Genomic DNA, 22,895 nt, shown 5'->3' on the forward strand with positions numbered 1-22,895 from the left:
TCTGTGTATTTAAGTCCTGCGTTTTCTCTGCCTGTTGTCGCGTCGTTGATGTTACTGCCTACTGTGTCCCCTCGCTATGTGTCTCCCTGCTCCTCCCCGGTTTCCGTTTTAGCGTTCTTCCCAGTGTAGGTTTGTTTTTGTCTTCTGTTTATATCTTAATAAACCACTTTAAGTTCACCCCCTCCTGAGTCCTGCATTTTGGGGTCTACCCGCTCCAGTCACACAGCCTACCATGACAGGTGATCTAAGAGCTCGGGATGAAGAATATGGTTTCAGCAGGTCAGAGATATACTGGGGAGCTTGGTAATGTAAGACCCTAAAAGTTAAAACAAAAATTTTTAAATGAAATCTAAAATTTACTGGCAACCAGTGAAGAGAAGCCAAAACTGGAGTGTTATGAGATCTTCTATTGGTGCCAGTTAAAAGTCTTGCGGCAGCGTTCTGCACAGTTTGAAGATGATCCAAAGCTGATTTGTTGAAACAAGTAAAAAGACCATTACAATAATCCAAACGAGAAGAGATAAAAGCATGATTAACCATCTCAAGCTCAGCCTTTGACACCAGTAATCTGAGATTTGAGATATTCTTAAATGATAAAAACAATTCCGAACCATCTGTTTGGAGTGATGCTCAAGGGACATTGAACTGTCAAAAAATGACACCTACATTTCTGAGGCTTGATTGAACAGAAGAACCTAAGAAGCTGATATGTTGCCTACTTTCCGAAATCATGTGGTCAAGAGTGGTTTGCAGCCGAGTGTGATGGGGCAGGTATGAGAATTAGAACCTCTAAGTCTGAGGCCATGGTCCTCAGTTGGAAAAAGGTGTAGTGCCCATTCTAGCTTAGGAACGAGGTGCTGCCCCAAGTGGAGAAGTTTTAAGTATTTCAGGGATAAGCAGATGAATATGGATGGACGGCTAGACGGATGGAAAATTATCAACGTACAGAGGGCTGAATTCAAAGCCATCCTGAAATTCAAAGTGAATTTCACTGCTGGGCCATGAGCACAGCACCCACTAGAGAACATTGGGCCCTCTCAGGCCACCCTCTCATGCTCTGCAGTGCTCGTCCTGTTCCTCCTTACACAAATGTGAGTGTCCTCCACCTGTAACCATTCCTGTTTGGGGGGTGTCTCATTGTTGCCCCTCTAGTTGCACCTATTGTTAATTTCATGAACACCAAAGCAGCTAAAACTGATTAACGACCCCCTCTGATACTTACCTGATCAGATCAATATCCCAGAGGTTTAACTGACTTGATGATTTACTATTTTTTAACTATCATTTTAACCTTATATCTGAGAATAATAAGCCATGTAAGAGCTCCCAAAACAAGTCGGCAAGCTTGAAATTTACATTACACTACACTTAATATAGTCAAATATGCGCACCAAAGACAGTAATAAATTCTGAAATAAATGTATTTAATGTATTTTAGTTCAGTGTACATAAACCAAATCAACTCCATGCGAATTATTTTTTACTTATTTAAAAAAATATACATTTTAATGACAGAATACACAGAAAATGAAAGGATGGATATGAATTTAAGTTTACACCTGTTTTCTCTTAGATTAACTGAATAGCTCTTAGGAGCTATTATTTATAGGAAACTTGGGAAAGGATGGACCTGTCATAAGATCAAGACAGGAACCCCTGTTTGTGGTAAACCCGGTTTGTGCACTGCTAAGGACATGAGTCAGTGTGCTGCTATTCCAATTCTCCTTTTTTGCTTAAACTAATTTTTCTTTCTGCGTGTTTGTGAGGACAGGGGATACACACACATGCATGGATGTATGGCTGTCTTTGTGAGGACATCTGTTGACACAAAAGAGTAAGGACACACACACACACACACACACACACACACACACACACACACACACACACACACACACACACACACACACACAGAAACAGGACAATAGAGAAACAACATTAAAAGATGCCTATTGGTTTTCCCCTGTGATGCTATGAGACTCTCTGATAACTGCCTCGTTCATGTCCCGACTTACAGGCAAACTGTAAGATGTGCAAAGCCAGTGGTCAAAACAGTGAGGAGACGGACAAATGCGGGAAAGCTCGAACTGCAGACCTGCTTTGACTGTATTGACTGAAGTGTCTTTGAGGCTGCAGCTACAGACCTGGACGATCTCACTGACATCCTACATCAATTTTTGTGAGGACGAGTGTTTCAACTAAAACCTTCCACACATACAATACTAACAAAATCTGGTTTACAGAAAACTCAGGCAGCTTCACAGACTGAGGTCGAGGCCTACAGGAGCAGGGACAGAATCTTGTACAACCAGGCCAGAAACACACTGACAAGAGATCACAATAGCAAAGAGGTGCTACACTGAAAAACTGAAAAACAGGTTTTTAGATAGAATAGAATAGAATGCCTTTATTGTCATTATACAGGATGTACAATGAGCTAATGATCCTGCGTAACAAGAAGCCTCTATCACTGGGTTAAACGACTACATGCCTGTCGCTCTGACATGTGTACTCATGAAATCCTTTGAGAGACTGACATTGACCTACCTGCAGGACATTACAAACCCCCCGCTTGACCCCCTGCAGTTTGCTTAAAGGTCAAACAGATCAGCAAACCATAATGGCAACATAGGACTGCACTACATCCTGCAACACCTCGACTGCCCTGGGACATATGCTAGGGTCCTGTTTGTGAATTTTAGTTTGGCATTCAACACCATCATCCCTGAAGTCCTCCACTCCAAATTCACCCAGCTCACTGTTTCAGCCTCCATCTGTCAGTGCATCTCTTACTTTCTGACAAACTGGAAGCAGCAAGTGAGACTGGGGAGAATCACATCCCGCACCGGGAAAATCAGCACTGGCATCCCCCAGGAATGTATCCTCTCTAATTTTGTTTAAAAAATTATTGCACACTTTCTGTAAATCCTATAAACTTCATTTCACTTCTCAAATATCACTGTGTTCGTCTGCTATATGATCTATTTAACTGAAATTGCTGATATAAAGGAAAATCATGAAAATTATTAGGGGTGCCCAAACTTCCGCATACCACTGTACAAATGACTGCACCTCAAAAGTCTGTTAAAATCTTGAAGTTTACAGATGGCGTGACTGTCATCGGATTCATCAAAGGCAGTGATGAGTCTGCACGCAGACATGGGGCTGAACAACTGGCCCTGTGGTGCAGTCAAAACAACCTAGAATTGACTATGATGAAAACTGCAGATATGACAGTGGACTTCAGGAGAAGCCCTCTCCATTGTCCACCTTACCTTGCTCAACAGCACTATGTCTGGTGTGGAAACCTTCAAGTGGGTTCCACAATTTTCCAGGATCTGAACTGGCCATCCAAAATAGACATAATCATCAAAAAGGCCCAGCAGAGGATGTACTTCCTGCACACTCTCCCATTCATATGAATGGGTAAGTGTGGTCGGATGGTAACAAAGAGAGTGAAGGTAGTCAGAACTGAGGGGATTGTACTATCAGAAGACAACACTGATGACACTGAGAACAGCTGCAAGTACCATGCAATCCTATAGGCAAATGGGAACCTAGGAAAACTTCAACTGCCAAGTAAGTAAGTAAGAGTAAGGCAAGCCATGAAGAGTCAGCTGAATGGGAAAAACAAGATCTGGGCAATCAACACCTACGCCCTGGCAGCTACCCTGCTGGATTAATAAGCTCGCCAAAGGAAGAAGAAATCTCCTTACCATTCATGGAGGGTTTCACCCCAAATCCAGCACCCCGAGAGTGAAACAACAAAGATCGATGAATACATCAGGAAGATGGCCACAAAGGATCATGTGCTTAGTGAGTACCTCAGGCAGCAGAAACCAGAGAAAAAAGGAAGAACAGAAACCATCATGGAAGGACAGGCCTCTGCATGGCATGTACCACCGGCAGATAGAAGAAGTGGCTTATATTGACAAATCCTACCAATGGCTGACAAACAGCACAGAGGCACTAATCATGACAGCACAAAAACAAGCTCTGAGTACAAGATCAATAGAGGCTGGGGGTGTACCACACCAGGCAGGACCCCAGGTGCAGGCTGTGCAGAGATGCTCCTGGTAATCAGAACACTCAGGGCAGTGACCCCCAAACTGGGAGAGTGGCTCCAGCGGATTCCTGGAACAACATCCGAGATCTCTGTCCAGAAGAGCGCAATACTGGGAACAGCTAAGATACTGTGCAGGACCATCAAGCTCCCAGGCCTCAGGTAGAGGACCCGAGCTTGAAGGACAAAAAAAATAAATAAAAAGACTGCCCACAGGGCGAGCTGGGATTTTTACATTTTTTTATCCTGGGAGGTCTTAAATGATTAGTGTCAAGTTGAAAACAATCCTCTTGCAGGGATTTAGATCTCAGCTAAAAAACAGATATACACTACTCAAAAAAATAAAGGGAACACTCAAATAACACATCCTAGATGTGTTATTTATTTCATCAATGGAAATCAAATTTATTAACCAATGGAGGCCTGGATTTGGAGTCACACACAGAATTAAAGTGTAAAAACACACTACAGGCTGATCCAACTTTGATGTAATGTCCTTAAAACAAGTCAAAATGAGGCTCAGTATTGTGTGTGGCCTCCACGTGCCTGTATGACCTCCCTACAACACCTGGGCATGCTCCTGATGAGGTGGCGGATGGTCTCCTGAGGGATCTCCTCCCAGACCTGGACTAAAGCATCCACCAACTCCTGGACACTCTGTGGTGCAACATGATGTTGGTGGATGGAGCGAGACATGATGTCCCAGATGTGCTCAATCGGATTCAGGTCTGGGGAACGGGCGGGCCAGTCCATAGCTTCAATGCCTTCATCTTGCAGGAACTGCTGACACACTCCAGCCACATGAGGTCTAGCATTGTCCTGCATTAGGAGGAACCCAGGGCAGACCGCACCAGCATATGGTCTCACAAGGGGTCTGAGGATCTCATCTCAGTACCTAATGGCAGTCATGCTACCTCTGGCGAGCACATGGAGGGCTTTGCAGCCCTCCAAAGAAATGCCACCCCACACCACTACTGACCCACTGCCAAACCGAAGAGCACAGGGCGCCAGTGGTGAATTTGCCAATCCTGGTGTTCTCTGGCAAATGCCAAGTGTCCTGCACGGTGTTGGGCTGTGAGCACAACCCCCATCTGTGGACGTCGGGCCCTCATACCATCCTCATGGAGTTGGTTTCTAACTGTTTGTGCAGACACATGCACATTTGTGGCCTGCTGGAGGTCATTTTGCAGGGCTCTGGCAGTGCTCCTCCTGTTCCTCCTTGCACAAAGGCGGAGGTAGCGGTCCTGCTGTTGGGTTGTTGCCCTCCTATGGCCTCCTCCACGTCTCCTGGTGTACTGGCCTGTCTCCTGGTAGCACCTCCAGCCTCTGGACACTACGCTGACAGACACAGCAAACCTTCTTGCCACAGCTCGCATTGATGTGCCATCCTGGATGAGCTGCACTACCTGAGCCACTTGTGTGGGTTGTAGAGTCCATCTCATGCTGCCACGAGTGTGAAAGCACCACCAACATTCAAAAGTGACCAAAACATCAGCCAGAAAGCATAGGTACTGAGAAGTGGTCTGTGATCCCCACCTGCAGAACCACTCCTTTATTGTTATTTCGAGTTATATTGTGTTGTTTAAGTGTTCCCTTTATTTTTTGAGCAGTGTAGTTAACGTCCACAAATGATTACTGAAGGTCTTGTGTTGATGATTAAAGCCATGTTGGTACTCGTGCCAAGGAGGTTGGTGGGGCCAGACTTCACAGACATGTTCAACAGATCTCATCTAATGATCAATCTTCTGTTAGTATGCCTGAAGCATAATGTAAGGTAGTGGCTGTCCTCTGTCTTTTTCTTACATTTCTACATTTCTTACATTTTTGTCTTCATTTGAGTCCTACAGACAATTTTAAATGTTTCAAATTGTTCACATAATAATCTTACTATGATGATAAGAGAGTTATATATATATATATATAATTTCAGTATGTTTTATTGGTTGAACTACATCATCAGTAACTCATTTTTAGACTTGTCTGAACACCTGGCACTTGTTTATATTTTGCAAAAACACCAGATATTATGCTTTGATTGTTTGATTATTTTTTTGTCCATAACTTTGTAATCCCTTGACTGATTTTAAAAATTCAAAAAGCATCAGATTTGCCTCAGATTGCTTTATTCTTTATTCTTAACATATTATGTTTATTATGTTATTATTATGTTTTTATTTAACATAATAAAAAAATCAAGTTAAAAAAAAAATTAGGGTAAAGTTTTTTTGGATGGCGTGGATGTACTCAAAGCACCCTTCTGCATCTCCTCTGGAAAGCTCTCCAGCATCCTGAAACAGGGCCAACAGTAGAAACAATTTGGAAAAGTTCACTGGATTCAATTCAATTCAGTTTTATTTATATAGCACCAAATGACAACAAAAGTCTCCTCAAGGTGCTTTGTATTGTAAGGTAAAGACCCTACAATAATTACAGAGAAAACCCAACACTGCCATGCCATGACCGGTTGGGGCTGAGGGGAGAGAGACAGGGCAAAAGACACACTGTGGAAGAGAGCCAGAGATTAGTAATAACTAATGATTAAATACAGAGTGGAGTATAAATAGAGTGAAAAGAGGTGAACGAAGAAGAAACAGTCAGTGCATCATGCCCCCCCATCCTAGGCCTATTTTAGGGAGGGTTCAAGGTCAGCCCTACTGTAACAGTAAGCATTTTCATAAGGGAAAGTTTGAAGCCTAATCTTAAAATCAGGTGGTCTTCCTAATTATACTGCCAACTAGCACAGTTCTGTCATAGGGGATTATAAGTACACTGAAAAATTCCACATCCATGCAGTAAATGTCGGCTGACTCTTAAAGTCAACTTGCCTACTGTACAACAACAACTCCATCAGTATGAAGTGGAATATATTGCAAGACATTTCAAGGGAAGAGACTAAAAATGATTCTTTTGTGTCATTTTATTTTTAATTGTTTTTTTGTTTTTTTTAACTCTTTATGTCTGCATTGCCTTTGTTTGAACACTGTAAAACCCGATGAGTCAGTTCACCTCAAATTATTTGAGGACACCGATTGCCTTGAATCATTTAAGTTCATTAGCTCAAACAAAAAATTATTCATTATGAATAAAAGTAACTCAGATATTTTGTGTTAAAGCAGCTTGGATGAATAAAGCCAAAAATGCTCTGATTAAAAGAAAAATAACATCTCATGTTTTTCTTGTGTTTGTGTGTGTGTGTGTGTGTGTGTGTGTGTGTGTGTGTGGGTGGGGGTGGGGGGGTGACAGTCAGCAGTGAAGAGAGACAAGGTCCCGCAGGACGGGATGTGAACCTGTGCCATCGGCACTGCCATGTGTTAAAATAGTGAATTTTCTTTGAATCAACTTATTTAACAGTTACTGATTTAATTAATTATTCTGTCTTTTTGATATGACCAACATCAAATCTTTACACTTTACTGAAATAGAAACAACTGAAAGATGAAAGATGAAGGGGCGTTTATTTTTTTGTACTGATATAAGGTAAACTCCAATAAAATGAGTCAGTGGAGCTAACTGGAAATATATTACCACAGCTTAAAATACTCAACAAATTTACTCAAAACAGCTGTGTTAGAACTTCAACCATTCATTTTCAATTCTATTTAATTTATGGGAATTAGTGGAAGTTTTTCATCAGATTAAGTTAAATGAACTTACTTCTTTCATTCAGATACACTGTTAGGTTTTAAAGTGTAGTTCTTTAAATTGCGCACATCTTATCACTTAACTGGTGGTACAACAGCGATTAGGAGTGCGTATATCCAAGTTCTAAGTCTCTTCTGATTTGCTTTTCGCTCCAACTGGTCAGTGCCTTTATTGTCGTGTTCAGCTAACAACTAACAACAGCTCGTTGAGTCAGATAAACTTTCCAAGTACGAATTAGCACGTGAACAAGTACGAACTTGCTGCTTGAGTGGCCACAGATTAGTGATGGGAATTTCGGCTCTTTTCAGAGAGCCGGCTCTTTCGGCTCCCAATTGGCTCCTTAGATTTTAATTTTAAAAAAGTGTAAAATTAATACATTAGGCCTATATCAAATGTTTCTTTATATACTCAACATATAATAGAGTGCTCCAAATACAAATTATAAAACAAAAGATTGGAAATCAGAAAAAACAAGGGCCTTTGAGGAGTTGATCCTGTTTCTCCTGCCTGATGACCTTCCCTGTTTTGTTCTTCTAATTATACTGAGGGATGAACTATTCGTATACTGTATACCTATGTAGGTTGTTTGTGCAGCCTGCTCAATATTAAATTTTAAATTTGCAGTCTACACTCTGTCTATCACATTCTTTAACGCCAGTCGATCGCTGCTGAATCGCGGGTTTCCTGACTTTACAAGCCGTCAACAGCTGATTAAGACATAGCGTCTCACCACAGAGTCAGCTGGTCCAAGGACCTTGATCAGATGGCTTTTCACCGAAAACTCTGCGACCATTAATGCTATCGAAAAAATTCAAACGGTTCGTGAAAGCTCAGAAATTACACTTCACACTCATGTAGTGGTATTACAGTATTTGTGACAGAAGTCCGCAAACGCCGGCACTTTTGAAGTACCTGTGTCTCCTTCGACATGTTTGGAGGTATAAGGTTAAAATGTGTCCAGTTTTTGCTACGTTTTCTGTCACTCATTTTCCTCATTGTTCCACGTGTAGCCTCTATGTAATGCGCAACTTCCTTTAGCTCTTTCCTGTCTCCGAGTGAATTTTGCAGGAGCCCCTCCCTCTCTGGTGTTTGTTTACTCACTGCGCAGTGTGTCCGTGGACCCTCCCCTCCCGCTCAGTGTAGACCAGGGGTCTCAAACTCGCGATCCGCGGGCCGCATTTGGCCTCTTAATTGGAGGGGAAAGCGAAATGTCAAAAAAGTAACTTAAAGGGCGAAATTGTCATGTTTTTGACATCAAATCTTGGACCCTAAGTAGGGGGCGTGTCCGGATGCGGCCCGCGAGTTTGAGACCCCTGGTGTAGAAGATCATATGCTACCATTCACCTTAACCAATCACGTGCGGCTTCCAAAAAAAAAAAAAAAAAGAAACGGCTCAATATCCCGTTGTTCACTTCAAAGAGCCGGATCGTTCGCGACCGACTCATCACTACCACAGATTCCAGATTTACCACCAGAACGCCCCGCCACCTGGACTCCGAGCGCACATACAATGATCCTCTGCGAATAACTGTTTATACCAAATACATAAGTTTATTAAACAAGTTTCCATATTGAGAAAATGTTCACATAGCAGATGTTTAAAGGACTGTAAAAAGATGATTTCTAGTGTGAAAAAGTGAATAAAAACCGTTATGTACATCCGAATCAACGCTGCTTGAACTAGTCAATTTTATTAATAGGTTATTCTTCATTTAAAACAAAACACACTGTGTGGACCACGAATAATCTACTTAACCATGCTATTTAGAGGCACGCAGAAAAGGCTGCTCGTTATTCGGTGTAAGAGGTTCACAGTGACTTACCCCCACCGTGCAGTTGACATAGGTATGGAAACCGCCATACGTTTCCCAGTCCGACTGCATATGATACACATGCCAGCACAAATTGCCTGGGGTTGTCCCAGCTGGCTCTCGCATCTTTTCCCATGACTGCGTCCTGTGTATGTTCTCAGCTTATTCTGAGCGAACCTGCAGGACAATTACAGCGCGTATGAAGCTGAGCTCTCCCCGAGCTCTCCGCGACTGCAGCGTGGTCACTGAGTCCGACAAGCTGCTGTTACTCTAACAGTGAAGTGGGCGGAACGTGGAAAATAACCCAGCTGAATGTTTCATTGATTTGATATATGAGGGGTGGCAGAGAGAGGGCAACAGAGAATCAACAATGAGCGCTTCTTTCCTCATTCTATGTACACGAGAAGGGACATTGAAAAAAAAAAAGTCTATCACATAGCGGCCAGGGACCAAACCACCAATCTGAGTAGTAAATGACCCGCTCTAGCCTGAGCCACAGCCACCCTTTGATGAATCTCTGATAGCTGACATCAGAGCCAGCCATGAAAGTCTTCTTTGCACCATCCTGTCACTGGCCTGGGTCTTCATAGCTTCAAGGCAGAAAAAGACCTTTTCACTGATGCTGCGGTGCCTGAAACGGTCAGAGCCAATGTCAGCAATTGTGTTGCCTCTGGAAATTTGTGAAGTATACTGTTTCATGGGGTCAGCATTAGACTGCCAAACTCATTATTTAGCCAGACTATGCAATTTTGCATCATCAAAGTAGACTTATACCTCAGTTTTGTTTGTTTGTTTCTGCAGGAAAATAATCAGACTCTTTCTGGCTGCTGAATCTTGCCTCCGTTTGTACACAGATGTTGTCACAGAAGTTGTACAACAGCCTTTGTCTCTAATCTTGGACCGGCTGCTTTGTCAGCCAAGCTCAGAGCTTTCCATTGTTCCTGAAAACATTTGTAAATTTAGTCCAACAACTGGTGCTGTTTGATCAAGGCTCTCACTGTCATTCAGTTCAGATTCATTTATATAGTGCCAAATCACAACAATACAGTGGTGTGCTGAGGAGGCAGCGTCACGAAGAGAGACGCGCGGGGGCTGGATAAGTTGGTCAGGCAGGCGGGGTCAGAGGTCAGAGTGGAGCTGGACTCTGACTACACTGGCAGAGAGAAGGACACTGGACAAACTGCTCTCTATCATGGACAGTGACAGTCAGCCATTACACACCAGTAAACAGAGGAGTGTGTTCAGTGGAAGGCTGCTCTCACAGAACTGCTCAACAGACAGATTTAAGAAGTCATTTGTTCCAAGAGCATCAGACTCTTTATATCACTGCACTGTGATAGGGGGTGGCTGTAGCTCAGTAGGTAGAGCAGGTCACCCACTGATCGGAAGGTCGACGGCTTGATTCCTGGCTACTCCAGGCTGCATGCTAATGTATCCTTGGACAAGATACTCAACCCCAAGTTGCTGTCCGAGGCAACTGTTGGAGTGTGAAAGTGTGTGAATGTTAGATAATAAAAGCACTTAGCTTAGTTACTCATGGAAGTGCTTGTGTGAATGGGTAAGCGCTTTGAGTGCTCAGAGTAATTCATTTCAACTTTATTTATATAGCACCAAATCACAACAAACAGTCACCTCAAGGTGCTTTGTATTGTGGGTAAAGACCCTACAATAATACAGAGAAAACCCAACAGTCAAAACGACCCCCTATGAGCAGCACTTGGTGACAGTGGAAAGGAAAAACTCCCTTTAACAGGAAGAAACCTCCAGCAGAACCAGGCTCAGGGAGGGGGGGTCATCTGCCGCGACCGGTTGGGCTGAGGGGAGAGAAAGACATGCTGTGGAAGAGAGCCAGAGATTAATATCAATTAATGATTAAATGCAGAGTGGAGTATAAACAAAGTAAATAAGGTGAATGAGAAACAGTGCATTATGTGAACCCCCCAGCAGACTAGGCCTATAGCAGCATAACTAAGGGAGGGTTCAGGGTCACCTGATCCAGCCCTAACTATAAGCTTGATCATAAAGGAAAGTTTTAAGCCTAATCTTAAAAATAGAGAGGGTGTCTGTCTCCTGAATCCAAGCTGGGAGCTGGTTCCACAGAAGAGGGGCCTGAAAGCTGAAGGCTCTGCCTCCCATTCTACTCTTAAGTATCCTAGGAACCACAAGTAAGCCAGCAGTCTGAGAGCGAAGTGCTCTGTTGGGGTGATATAGGACTATGAGGTCTTTGAGATAAGATGGTGCCTGATTATTCAAGACCTTGTATGTGAGGAGAAGGATTTTAAATTCTATTCTAGATTTAACAGGGAGCCAATGAAGAGAAGCCAATATGGGAGAAATCTGCTCTCTCTTTCTAGTCCCTGTCAGTACTCTAGCTGCAGCATTTTGGATCAGCTGAAGGCTTTTCAGGGAGCTTTTAGGACAGCCTGATAATAATGAATTACAATAGTCCACCCTAGAAGTAATAAATGCATGAATTAGCTTTTCAGCATCACTCTGAGAAAGGATGTTTCTAATTTTAGAAATATTGCACAAATGCAAAAAAGCAAGAGCAGGGTCTTCCTCTTGTGGTCTGCTATGCCGACGTCCTCCACAGTCTTTTGCAGCAGATGACTCTCAGGTACAGCTTGATTTGTCACAGCGTGTCTCACACAACACCCTCCAGCAGTGAGCATAGCACCACCAGCTTTACCAGTGGCAGATAATGTAGACAGCAGTGTGTTTCCCTCTCCTGCTTCTGGCATGACTGAAGACAGGATGCCACACTAAGCCATCTCACTAGGCAGAAGGTGCCCCCTTGTGGCATAACTTAGGATAGCACTACACTAAACAAAGATCAGAAATTTAAGACCTTAATTTAACAAAATTATAAAGAAAATTTACACAATACTACAAAATTAAATCACATGCATTACAGTGTGTCACGTATAGGTCTCAAATTAATGCTGTCAGCTCAAATGTCATTCAGTATAACTGAAATATATAGACAACATTTGAAAAAAGTTTCATGTTAAGCTGTGTACTCTTATTAAAGAGTGCAGTACCAGTGATGTAATCATTTAATTAGATTTTAATACAGATAGAATGATAAAATAAAAAGTACAGAGTTTTGATTTTCAGCAGGTCACTGAAGGAAGGACCACCGAGGATAATGAGCTCCTCAGAAAGTCTCATTGACTTTTACTAATATACCAGAAAGAATAAAGACGTCTTCTGATTTAGTTACAGGAATATCTGACCACTATATGATCATGATTTTAAGAAAATTTACTAAAAGAGATTTAGTGTTTCAGCTAATAAGAAAGTGGAACAGTTCAAAATTCCTAATAGTGAGTTAATTAATTTGGAAAACACAATCAGTGAAATAAACTGAAATGAGGTTTGTTTTTTAAGCGAAAGCATGAATAAAAACTGTAATACTTTCATGACTGTACTTCAGAGAACTGTGCATCATAGAAAAGGAAGACAGACCAAAGAAACTGTGTACCTTAACCTGAAACATACATTAACAAAGGGACCATCCTGTCAAGGTGATGCTCCAGAATAAAGCTCATCATGACAGACATTTGTTTATTACACTGAAAAATAAAGTTTTTTTGTTTTTTACATTATTAGCAAAGCAAAGGGAAATGCTGAAGAAAGATGGCAGAATTTAAAGAAATGAAAAGGGAAATCAGTGTAATAAATCCAATGGCAGAACAAACTATAGGGGGAAATATGATTCCCAATACAAGTATAATGACAACAACATTTTATAATTATTTTATTGATTCTGTTAGTTTTCAAATGTTTTAGGCTCAAATTATTCTGTTGTTGCTCTAAATACTGCTGCTCCCATTCTGACTCTCAGAGAAGTGACTAATCCCAAAGTTCATAGAGTAAATGTTCTCTTAAGTGTTCAAGGACAAAGGACGTATATGGGATGGATACAGTTAGATTAGTTAGTTAAAACTCATGAGGAGACACAAATTCCTCCTATTATAAAAATTATGAATTGGTCCATTAATAATGGAGTTGTTCTAAGTACTTGAAAAACTGCAGTGTGCACATCTGTGGTTTTTTAAAGCCTGTCATGTCTGGCAGATCTTACAAGCAGAGCTGTGATCTGGATGCACTGTTGTGCCAAACATATCTGCTCTTTCAAGATGAGCTCCATCGGTTCTCTGCAGGCCCCTATTGTTAATATTTGACCCTTAACTTTATTTATTCGAGTTATTTTTAACATACATATGACCAGGAGGAAAAAGGGCAACCTGGAAGGCGAGAGTCAGCTGTCCACTGGCTCAGTGGGCACCCTGACCTCCCACATCTCAGCACAGGGCAGGGGGAGGTGGGCCTGGGGCCGCGGTGACAGCATCACAGAGCACCGCAGCACCTGAGACCGCCCCCACCGCCCCCACCGCAGAGGGTAGCCTGCTCAACACTAGATGCCCGTTCACTCGACAATAAACACAAACAAGACACAGCACTGTGCAGCTCGTTAAATTGAGGTAAATACTGCAGAGGCTACAGCACGGTGGTGTGGTGGTCAGCACTGCTGCCTCACAGTTAGAATGACATCTAGAAGGTCTGGGTTCGAACCCACCTTGGCCCGGGCCTCTCTGTGTGGAGTTTGCATGTCCTCCCCATGTCTGCGTGGGTTTCCTCCCACAGTCCAAAGACATGCAGTTACTGGGTTAGGTTAATAGGTCACTCGAAATTGCCCACAGGTGTGAATGATTGTCCATCTCTCTGTGTTGGCCCTGTGTACAGGTGTACCCTGCCTCTTACCCCATGACAGCTGGGATAGGCTGCAGCCCCCCCCCCCCCCCACCTTCCCACGACCCTGAACAGCATAAGTGGAAGAGGATGGATGGACTACAGAACCCTGCAAAGGACATGGGAGGAAAAAAAAGATGCAAGTTTGTGAGATCCCACAAATGTTTTGGGAGTTGTCCTTTAGGCTCATTCCTGTTTCTTCTTGTCACACAAACTATGGCAGTGCATATTAAAAAAGGTCAATTTCAGGGGATCGTAGACCTAGAAAGAGAATTCAAACTATCACAACTGGCTGAGGACACTGCAATTTTCATCTCTCACCGACATGATGTGAGTCAGGCTGCTGCTTTTATCCAGGATTTTAACTCAGTTTTAAGGCCTGAAAGTGAATCTCAATAAATCTGTCTGCTTCCCTCTCAGAGATTCTGGTCTGTCAGGAATTATTGGAATACCCCTTAAAAATAAAGTAACATATTTGGGAATGATCATTCAAAGAATAAAAAATTACATAACTTCCAATTTTGCTCCTGTGATTGAACAAATAAGCAAAAAATGTAACATGTGGTTGATGAGAGATGGAAGAGTGTTATTGTGGACGGCTGAAGGAATCTCAGTTTATGTTTCTTTATCATTAGAAATGCCCAAAGACACATCTAAAGAGTCAGACACAATTTTATTTGATTTTATATGAAGAAATAAAAGCCATTATGTAAAAAAAGATATTTTACCTGATGCCAAAAAATATGTTGGTCTGGGTGTTTGAGTTTTGAAATGCTAAATGGTTCCTTTAAACACTCAATGAGAAAGCTGTGTTTTGGAACTCCTTTCTAAAACATGTCTCTGATTTGATGGGTGGTGATGGAGGTGATGGAGGACCAGTGATTTTTATTTTGAGCTTGGTCTGAACTATACAGTCAAAGTTACAGCTCATGGATGTGTTTGCTTTTTGTTTGGATTCTTAGCTTGTATAGTTTTCTATATTCTGTTCTCAGTTATAGTTACTGTAAGTATTCCTGTTTCCTCTGTCTCCCCTGCATCTCTGAGCTCCAGGGTCTGTTTAGGCCCTCTGTGTCATTCCCCTTGTTTCGTGTGTTTATTTCCTAGTGTTTATTTATTTCCTGTGTTTCCTGACTTGTTTCCTGTTTTACTTTGTCAGTTTTTGCCTCGTCTGCCTTGTGTTTAGTTTTTCTTCCTGTTTAATTATTCCCAGCTGTGTCTCCACCTGTTCCCGATCCTCTCGTTATCCTGTGTTTGGATTTAAGCCCTGTGTTTTTCCCTGGTCCTTTGTTGTGTTGTCATCGGTGTGTACCTAACTCTGTGTCACCATGTTCCATAGTTTCATGTTTAGTTCTGGCACCTGTCCCCAGTTTAGTTGTGTTTATTATTTCTTGTCTTACTTCTAATGAACCATGTTTAAGTTTTTGCCTCACAAGTCCTGCAGTCTGGGTCCATCCTCGCCTGCCACACAGCCCCCCCCCCCCCCCCCCCCGCCCCCCCGTGAGAGGGAGGGTGTCCATCTCCCGAATCCAAACTGGGAGCTGAAAGAGGGGCCTGAAAGCTGAAGGCTCTGCCTCCCATTCTACATTTAAATATAATTAACAGGTTAATTCCTGCCAATTTAATGGCATGTGGTATGTAGGCAATTAAAAGAGATATATTGATCATATTTAAGATCAAAGCATTAATTAATGGAAGGTCTTCTTGGAGCAGTCTAGTAGGAATGGGTCTAATAGACATTTTGATGGTTTTGAGGAAGTAACAATTGAAGTTAACTCAGAAAGATCAATCAGAGAGAGTGAGAACATGAAGATAAATCTTTGAGATGGTTATAATTATTTAGTTTGTAATAATTTTTTCTCTAATGTCTAAAATTTTATTTGTAAAGAAATCCATGAAGTCACTACTAGTTAAAGTGAAAGGAATACTCGGCTCTACAGAGCTCTGACTCTTTGTCAGCCTGGCTACAGTGCTGAAAACAAACCTGGGGTTGTTCTTATTTTCTTCAATTAATGATGAGTAGTAAGATGTCCTAGCTTTACGGAGGGCTTTTTTATAGAGCAACAAACTCTTTTTCCAGGCTAAATGAGCATCTTCTAATTTAGTGAGACGCCATTCCCTCTCCAGGATCAATAAAGTTTTCTCTCTGTCTACTGGTTATTAATGTACACATACCTGGTTATTATCTATACAGTATATACATGAGGACTTGACAGTAGTTATGTACAACATACATTAATATACAGCATGCTTTGATTCAGTTGCAGGTACAAGTATTTGTCTGTGACACTGTGAATGATTCAGGTGTTCATCAGCATAATCACACTAACAGCTGACTCTGGAATATTTAATATTGAGGAAATTCCACAACTGGACTTATTAAATAGGTGGAATCCACTCTGGAACTCACTGAGCTCCTGAGAGCGACCCATTCTTTCACTGATGTTTGTAGAAGCAGTCTGCATGCCTAGCTGCTGGTTTATACACCTGTGGAAGAGACTGGAACACCTGGATTCAGTGGTTTGGATGGTGAGTGAGTACATTGGGCAGTACAGAGTAGCTGTCCTCTTTTCAAAACAGTAATGCTATTTCTGTGCATCTGCTAACCTTTATATCAACTGATTGCATACTTGTGATGTTGGGATGGGGTCATGTGTAAACTGTAGCTACACAAACAAACATTTTTAAGCACAGCTGTATGGGTGGCTGTAGCTCAGGAGACAGAGCAGGTCAGGTTGGTGGTTCGAAACTTTGCTGCTCAGTCTGCATTTCAAAGTATCAGATACTGAACACCAAGTTGCTTGCTGAAGTGCAGAGGTGGCAAAAGTATTGACATTCTGTACTTAAGTAGAAGTACAAGTACTTGTGTTAAAAAGTTGAAGTACTCGTTCAACTTCTTTACTGCAGTAAAAGTAAAGTACAGGCTCTGAAATGTACACAAAATATTCAAGTTGTAGTAATAGAGAGTATGAAGGGTTAGACTGTGGGAAGGGTTTGTAAAGCCTTGAAATATATATAAATAATAAAATAAATATATAATAAATATAACGCCACTACTTCGTGGATTTTCACCCATCGCGGGGGTCTCTGGAACGTAACCCCCGTGATAGGTGAGGGATCACTGCAATTTATTTATACCATGCAGGAGAAATTAGATTGACTGCAGGCTGTATTGTTCAGTCCTATATCAGCTGAGCACTGACATGATGTTGTGACAGGTGCTGGATGAATGAAAAGAAACACACACACACACACACACACACACACACACACACACACACACACACACACACACACACACACACACACAGTGTCATGGTCCTGGGCCGTCTGCCCAGCGTTTTGTGTTTAGTTTTGTTTTCCCTGAAGTTTTATTTCCCAGTTTGTTTCGGTGTCCTTGTTTCCTTTGTCCCCCCCCCCCCCCCCCCCCACACACACACACACACACATCTGTGTTCTTGTGTCTATTTTGTCCTTTTGTCGTGACCCTGACCTCCTGTGTTGAGCTTTATTCCCAGTGTTGTGACTAGTCTGCATCTCTGTCCCGTGTCTGTGTGCCAGTTCCCCGTGTCTAGTCTGTGTATACCGTGTTTAGTCACTTCCTGTTTTATTTTGACAGTCTTGTGCTCCCTGTGCTTTGTGTTTAGTTTTGCTTCCCCTGTTATTAACTTCATTTGTTTCACCCACTCTTTCCTCTTTCCCTGATTACCTGATGTGTATTTAAGCCCTCAGTTTTCTTCTGTGTTGTTGTCCATGACTCCCGCTGTTCTGTGTGTGTGTGTGTGTGTGTGTGTGTGTGTGTGTGTGTGTGTGTGTGTGTGTGTGTGTGTTTTCATGCATTTAGTTCTGGCGCCCGGCCATCCCAGTGTCGTCCTGATCTTGTGTTTTTCCTCGATAAACACCTTTTTAGTTCAGTTCTGACTGTGAGTCCTGCATTTTTGGGTCTTCCTGCTCCTGCTGCACAGCGCGACATGACACACACACACACACTAAAATAAAACCCACAGGTATTGTGTAATTTAAGACCTTTATTCATTATTTTAATTTTGTATTTCTTGAGAATTTTTCATAACTATAGGAACCATCATCCATCCAGCAGTCTGAGCAGAGAGGCTCAGGGAACCTTGTCATGCCCAGTTATTTCAAAATAAATACATTTCAAATAATAATCAGGTCATTCCCTGCTTTGTTCCTGCCTTCATGTCTTTAAAAGGATTTCTTGATATGAACATGCAGAATCTGTGGGGCCTTGGGACAGGATATTTGGTACTAGAATCACTCTAGCTTCAGTTTGTAGTCCATTTGTATTAACACGCCATGCAGGGTTTCACAGCATGCAGGTAAACAGTGTCAGTGTGGAGGGCAAAAGAGGAATGCTTGGGCCACAATGAAAACTCAAACCACAGCGTATTGTCTGACAGCGACTTCCTGCAGTATCATATTATTATCTTAAATATTCAGAGGCTGTAGTACAGGCATTTGTTCCAAAATGGTCCTCATACAGAGGGTTTGGATGCCATTAAGAAAAGCTGGGGCACCTGTAGGCATTATTTCCATTGAACCTTCAAGGTTCCACTCACTTCCCCTGCACGTGTGAAGGAAAACTGTAAAATTATTAGTCACTGAAAAAGTACAAATATTTTAGGTCATCCACTGGAACTGAAATGCATACTTTTAAACAATCTAGAAATTATAGTTGGACTTCATATTTTACAGTGCCACAAAACAAAGCCCAGTGTGCTGCAGGCAAAAATTAAGTTCCAAGTTTCCTGAGTGTTAACGTTTACATTTCATTTTATTTATAGTATTTTATAATAATCCTGAGACAAACCCAGATAAAAAACTGCTGCTGCTCATTGAAGACCATTGCAACAATGCATTTGGTAGAACTGACAGGATATATCAAAATACATAAAGACAAAAAAATATAAAACATAATGTTGAATGACTTAAATAAACGTGGTTGATTTAGCTCCGTTAATTCATCCACCTTTGGTTTTTACAATTTTCCAATTAAACTTAAACTCAGTTAATACTGCCTCTCAAAAATCCCACAAATGGAGTTAAATGTTGTGTGAATACATATAATCACATTACTATTATCAGTCCACACAGCCCTTTACATTTGCAGCCCTGTTGGTGTTTGTCTGTAAAATGTCAAATCTATAGTTTTATCTGGCTGACATGTTTGTCCTGAGGAACACAGCAAAGTCTGTCAGCTGTTGGTACTGAAACCTGGACTGAACCGTTTCAGAGCTGCCTCCTCATGGTCTTACTCACTGGTGGAGTCTCAGGGCTGCAGGGCCCTTTAACCCCTCCAACCTGATTTCCTTTTCATAAATTATGTAAGAACAGTGTTTTTCATACTGTATAGAACATATTGTGCTTGTTCATTCAGTTGGTTTCATCACTTTAATAGGTATCCTGTTGTGTCACAGTCCACTGTCCTAAATGTTGAGTCCACTGTCACCCCCACAGTCCCTGACTGATATGCATGCGGGGTGGCCTCAACAACAGTTAAGTGGGACACAGTGAGAAACCACACGTGGGCCATTACACAACCAGCTGCATCACCATGTGAGAGTCATGGTGGCCTCCAAGGAAGAGACTCACTGTTTTCTTTGGGACAGTGTCTTTAGTAGAGAGAAGTTCACAGAAGACACACTGCTTTTGAGTTTAAAGCACGGGGAGAGACCATATTCAAATTATATGTAAAAGCACTAATACCAGGCTTTAAAAATACTCATCAATAAAGATAAAAGCAAGAACCTTAATAAATTCTCATTTAAGTCACTGAGTCATTTAGTTTTTTCACAATTATAATTGTAATATACAGTGCCTTGCGAAAGTATTTGGCCCCCTTGAACTTTTCAACCTTTTGCCACATTTCAGGCTTCAAACATAAAGATATAAAATTTTAATTTTTTGTGAAGAATCAACAACAAGTGGGACACAATCGTGAAGTGGAATGAAATTTATTGGATGTGTCAAACTTTTTTAACAAATAAAAAACTGAAAAGTGGGGCGTGCAATATTATTCAGCCTCTTTACTTTCAGTGCAGCAAACTCACTCCAGAAGTTCAGTGAGGATCTCTGAATGATCCAATGTTGTCCCAAATGACTGATGATGATCAATAGAATCCACCTGTGTGTAATCAAGTCTCCGTATAAATGCACCTGCTCTGTGATAGTCTCAGGGTTCTGTTCAAAGCGCAGAGAGCATCATGAAGACCAAGGAACACACCAGGCAGGTCCGAGATACTGTTGTGGAGAAGTTCAAAGCCGGATTTGGATACAAAAAGATTTCCCAAGCTTTAAACATCTCAAGGAGCACTGTGCAAGCAATCACATTGAAATGGAAGGAGTATCAGACCATTGCAAATCTACCAAGACCCGGCCGTCCCTCTAAACTTTCATCTCAAACAAGGAGAAGACTGATCAGAGATGCAGCCAAGAGGCCCATGATCACTCTGGATGAACTGCAGAGATCTACAGCTGAGGTGGGAGAGTCTGTCCATAGGACAACAATCAGTCGTACACTGCACAAATCTGGCCTTTATGGAAGAGTGGCAAGAAGAAAGCCATTTCTCAAAGATATCCATAAAAAGTCTCGTTTAAAGTTTGCCACAAGCCACCTGGGAGACACACCAAACATGTGGAAGAAGATGCTCTGGTCAGATGAAACCAAAATCCAACTGTTTGGCCACAATGCAAAACGATATGTTTGGCGTAAAAGCAACAAAGCTCATCACCCTGAACACACCGTCCCCACTGTCAAACATGGTGGTGGCAGCATCATGGTTTGGGCCTGCTTTTCGTCAGCAGGGACAGGAAAGATGGTCAGAATTGATGGGAAGATGGATGGGGCCAAATACAGGACCATTCTGGAAGAAAACCTGTTGGAGTCTGCAAGAGACCTGAGACTGGGACGGAGATTTATCTTCCAACAAGACAATGATCCAAAACATAAAGCCAAATCTACAATGGAATGATTCACAAATAACCGTATCCAGGTGTTGGAACGGCCAAGTCAAAGTCCAGACCTGAATCCAATCGAGAATCTGTGGAAAGAGCTGAAGACTGCTGTTCACAAACGCTCTCCATCCAACCTCACTGAGCTCCAGCTGTTTTGCAAGGAAGAATGGGCAAGAAGTTCAACCTCTCTATGTGCAAAACTGATAGAGACATACCCCAAGAGACTTGCAGCTGTAATTGCAGCAAAAGGTGGTGCTACAAAGTATTAACGCAAGGGGGCCGAATAATATTGCACGCCCCACTTTTCAGTTTTTTATTTGTTAAAAAAGTTTGACACATCCAATAAATTTCATTCCACTTCACGATTGTGTCCCACTTGTTGTTGATTCTTCACAAAAAATTACAATTTTATATCTTTATGTTTGAAGCCTGAAATGTGGCAAAAGGTTGAAAAGTTCAAGGGGGCCGAATACTTTCGCAAGGCACTGTATTTAACTGATGTTACACTGTATAGTATCATTAGACTATAGCCTCATTCGGACCAACCATGGTCCAAAATAAATTTGTGTGTCTGTTGATCTAGTCCTCAGTAGATGTATTGCTGGAGACTTGAGGAAGTGCACTGCCAACTTTGCCCTGTGTGTAAGGGATGGGCGCACACACACACACACACACATGTAAACACACAAGCACTCACATATACACAAACACAGGTATATTTGTTTTAGCTAGCTTTGTGAAGACATTAACTGACAATTTGTTTCACAAGCTCTTACCCTGAACCATCACAAGGAAATTTCAAGTGCTAGCCACCTGAAATTCTAACATGTTCTCCAAAAAGAGCTGCTGCCTTGCCTGCAAAGGATTTCCTGTGGTTTGCCTTCATTGTTTCACCTATAGTGTTTCACTTACATTGGTAGCCTACTATGGAGCTAAATTGGGGCCATAAAGTTTGTTCGAAAAAAAAAATTTTGAAACTGAATTATTTTGAGCCTACAGTGTTTTGCTTCTGGTGCATTGCCAAAGATGGTTCACTGAACTGTGTGCTTGTGAAGCTGCCTGGCTTGAGCAGCTTGGTGTTGGACCTTTGCCCAGAGTTGTCCTGAGGATCCAGGCAGACTTCCTGTTTGGATACCATAGGAATTGCTGTTCAACCATTCCCTCAACCAAATGCTTGTTGTTGTGCTAGAGCTAATCATGGGTGAAACTGGCCCTACCCTTCTCAGATGGCAGACTCTGTCAATGTCTAACACCATTTGGCTTGTGTGTTGACACAGAAGACTATAACATTTTGATAAAATGACTGCAGCACTGGTTTGGTATATCTTGGATGGCTCTGCAGTGGTTTAGGTCATATGTCTGTGTAGGTTTTCAGTCATCCAGGTCATAGTAGTCTCTGGAGCTTGAAAAAAGGCGACTGGACTTCTTTTTTGTTTCTTGAAGACGTTTCACCTCTCATCTGAAAGGCTTCTTCAGTTCTCAAACCAAAAGATAGGGAGACCCAGTTATCTGGCACTGTCACTTGGTGTTGGCTCTCACTGCGGTATTGTATCACTTCCTGTTCCTGTTTATGAGCACAGTCGTGTTTTGCTGTCTGTTAGCTGTTAAATCTATATAGCTCGATCTATCTGGATAACAACATATTTTAGTGT

At 41.9% G+C, this 22,895-nt stretch overlaps 1 protein-coding gene across 1 annotated transcript in view; it reads right to left on the reverse strand.

Annotated features, from left to right (window-relative positions):
- Positions 1–9,652, reverse strand: part of slc6a20 (solute carrier family 6 member 20) — a 42,641-nt gene extending 32,989 nt beyond the window's left edge. The window contains exon 1 of the mRNA XM_030724668.1: positions 9,529–9,652. Coding sequence (XP_030580528.1) covers positions 9,529–9,652 — 124 coding nt within the window. The remainder of the gene's footprint in view (positions 1–9,528) is intronic.
- Positions 9,653–22,895: the final 13,243 nt, after the last annotated feature.

The sequence above is a fragment of the Archocentrus centrarchus genome, unplaced genomic scaffold, assembly GCF_007364275.1.
Source record: "Archocentrus centrarchus isolate MPI-CPG fArcCen1 unplaced genomic scaffold, fArcCen1 scaffold_40_ctg1, whole genome shotgun sequence".
NCBI lineage: Eukaryota > Metazoa > Chordata > Actinopteri > Cichliformes > Cichlidae > Archocentrus > Archocentrus centrarchus.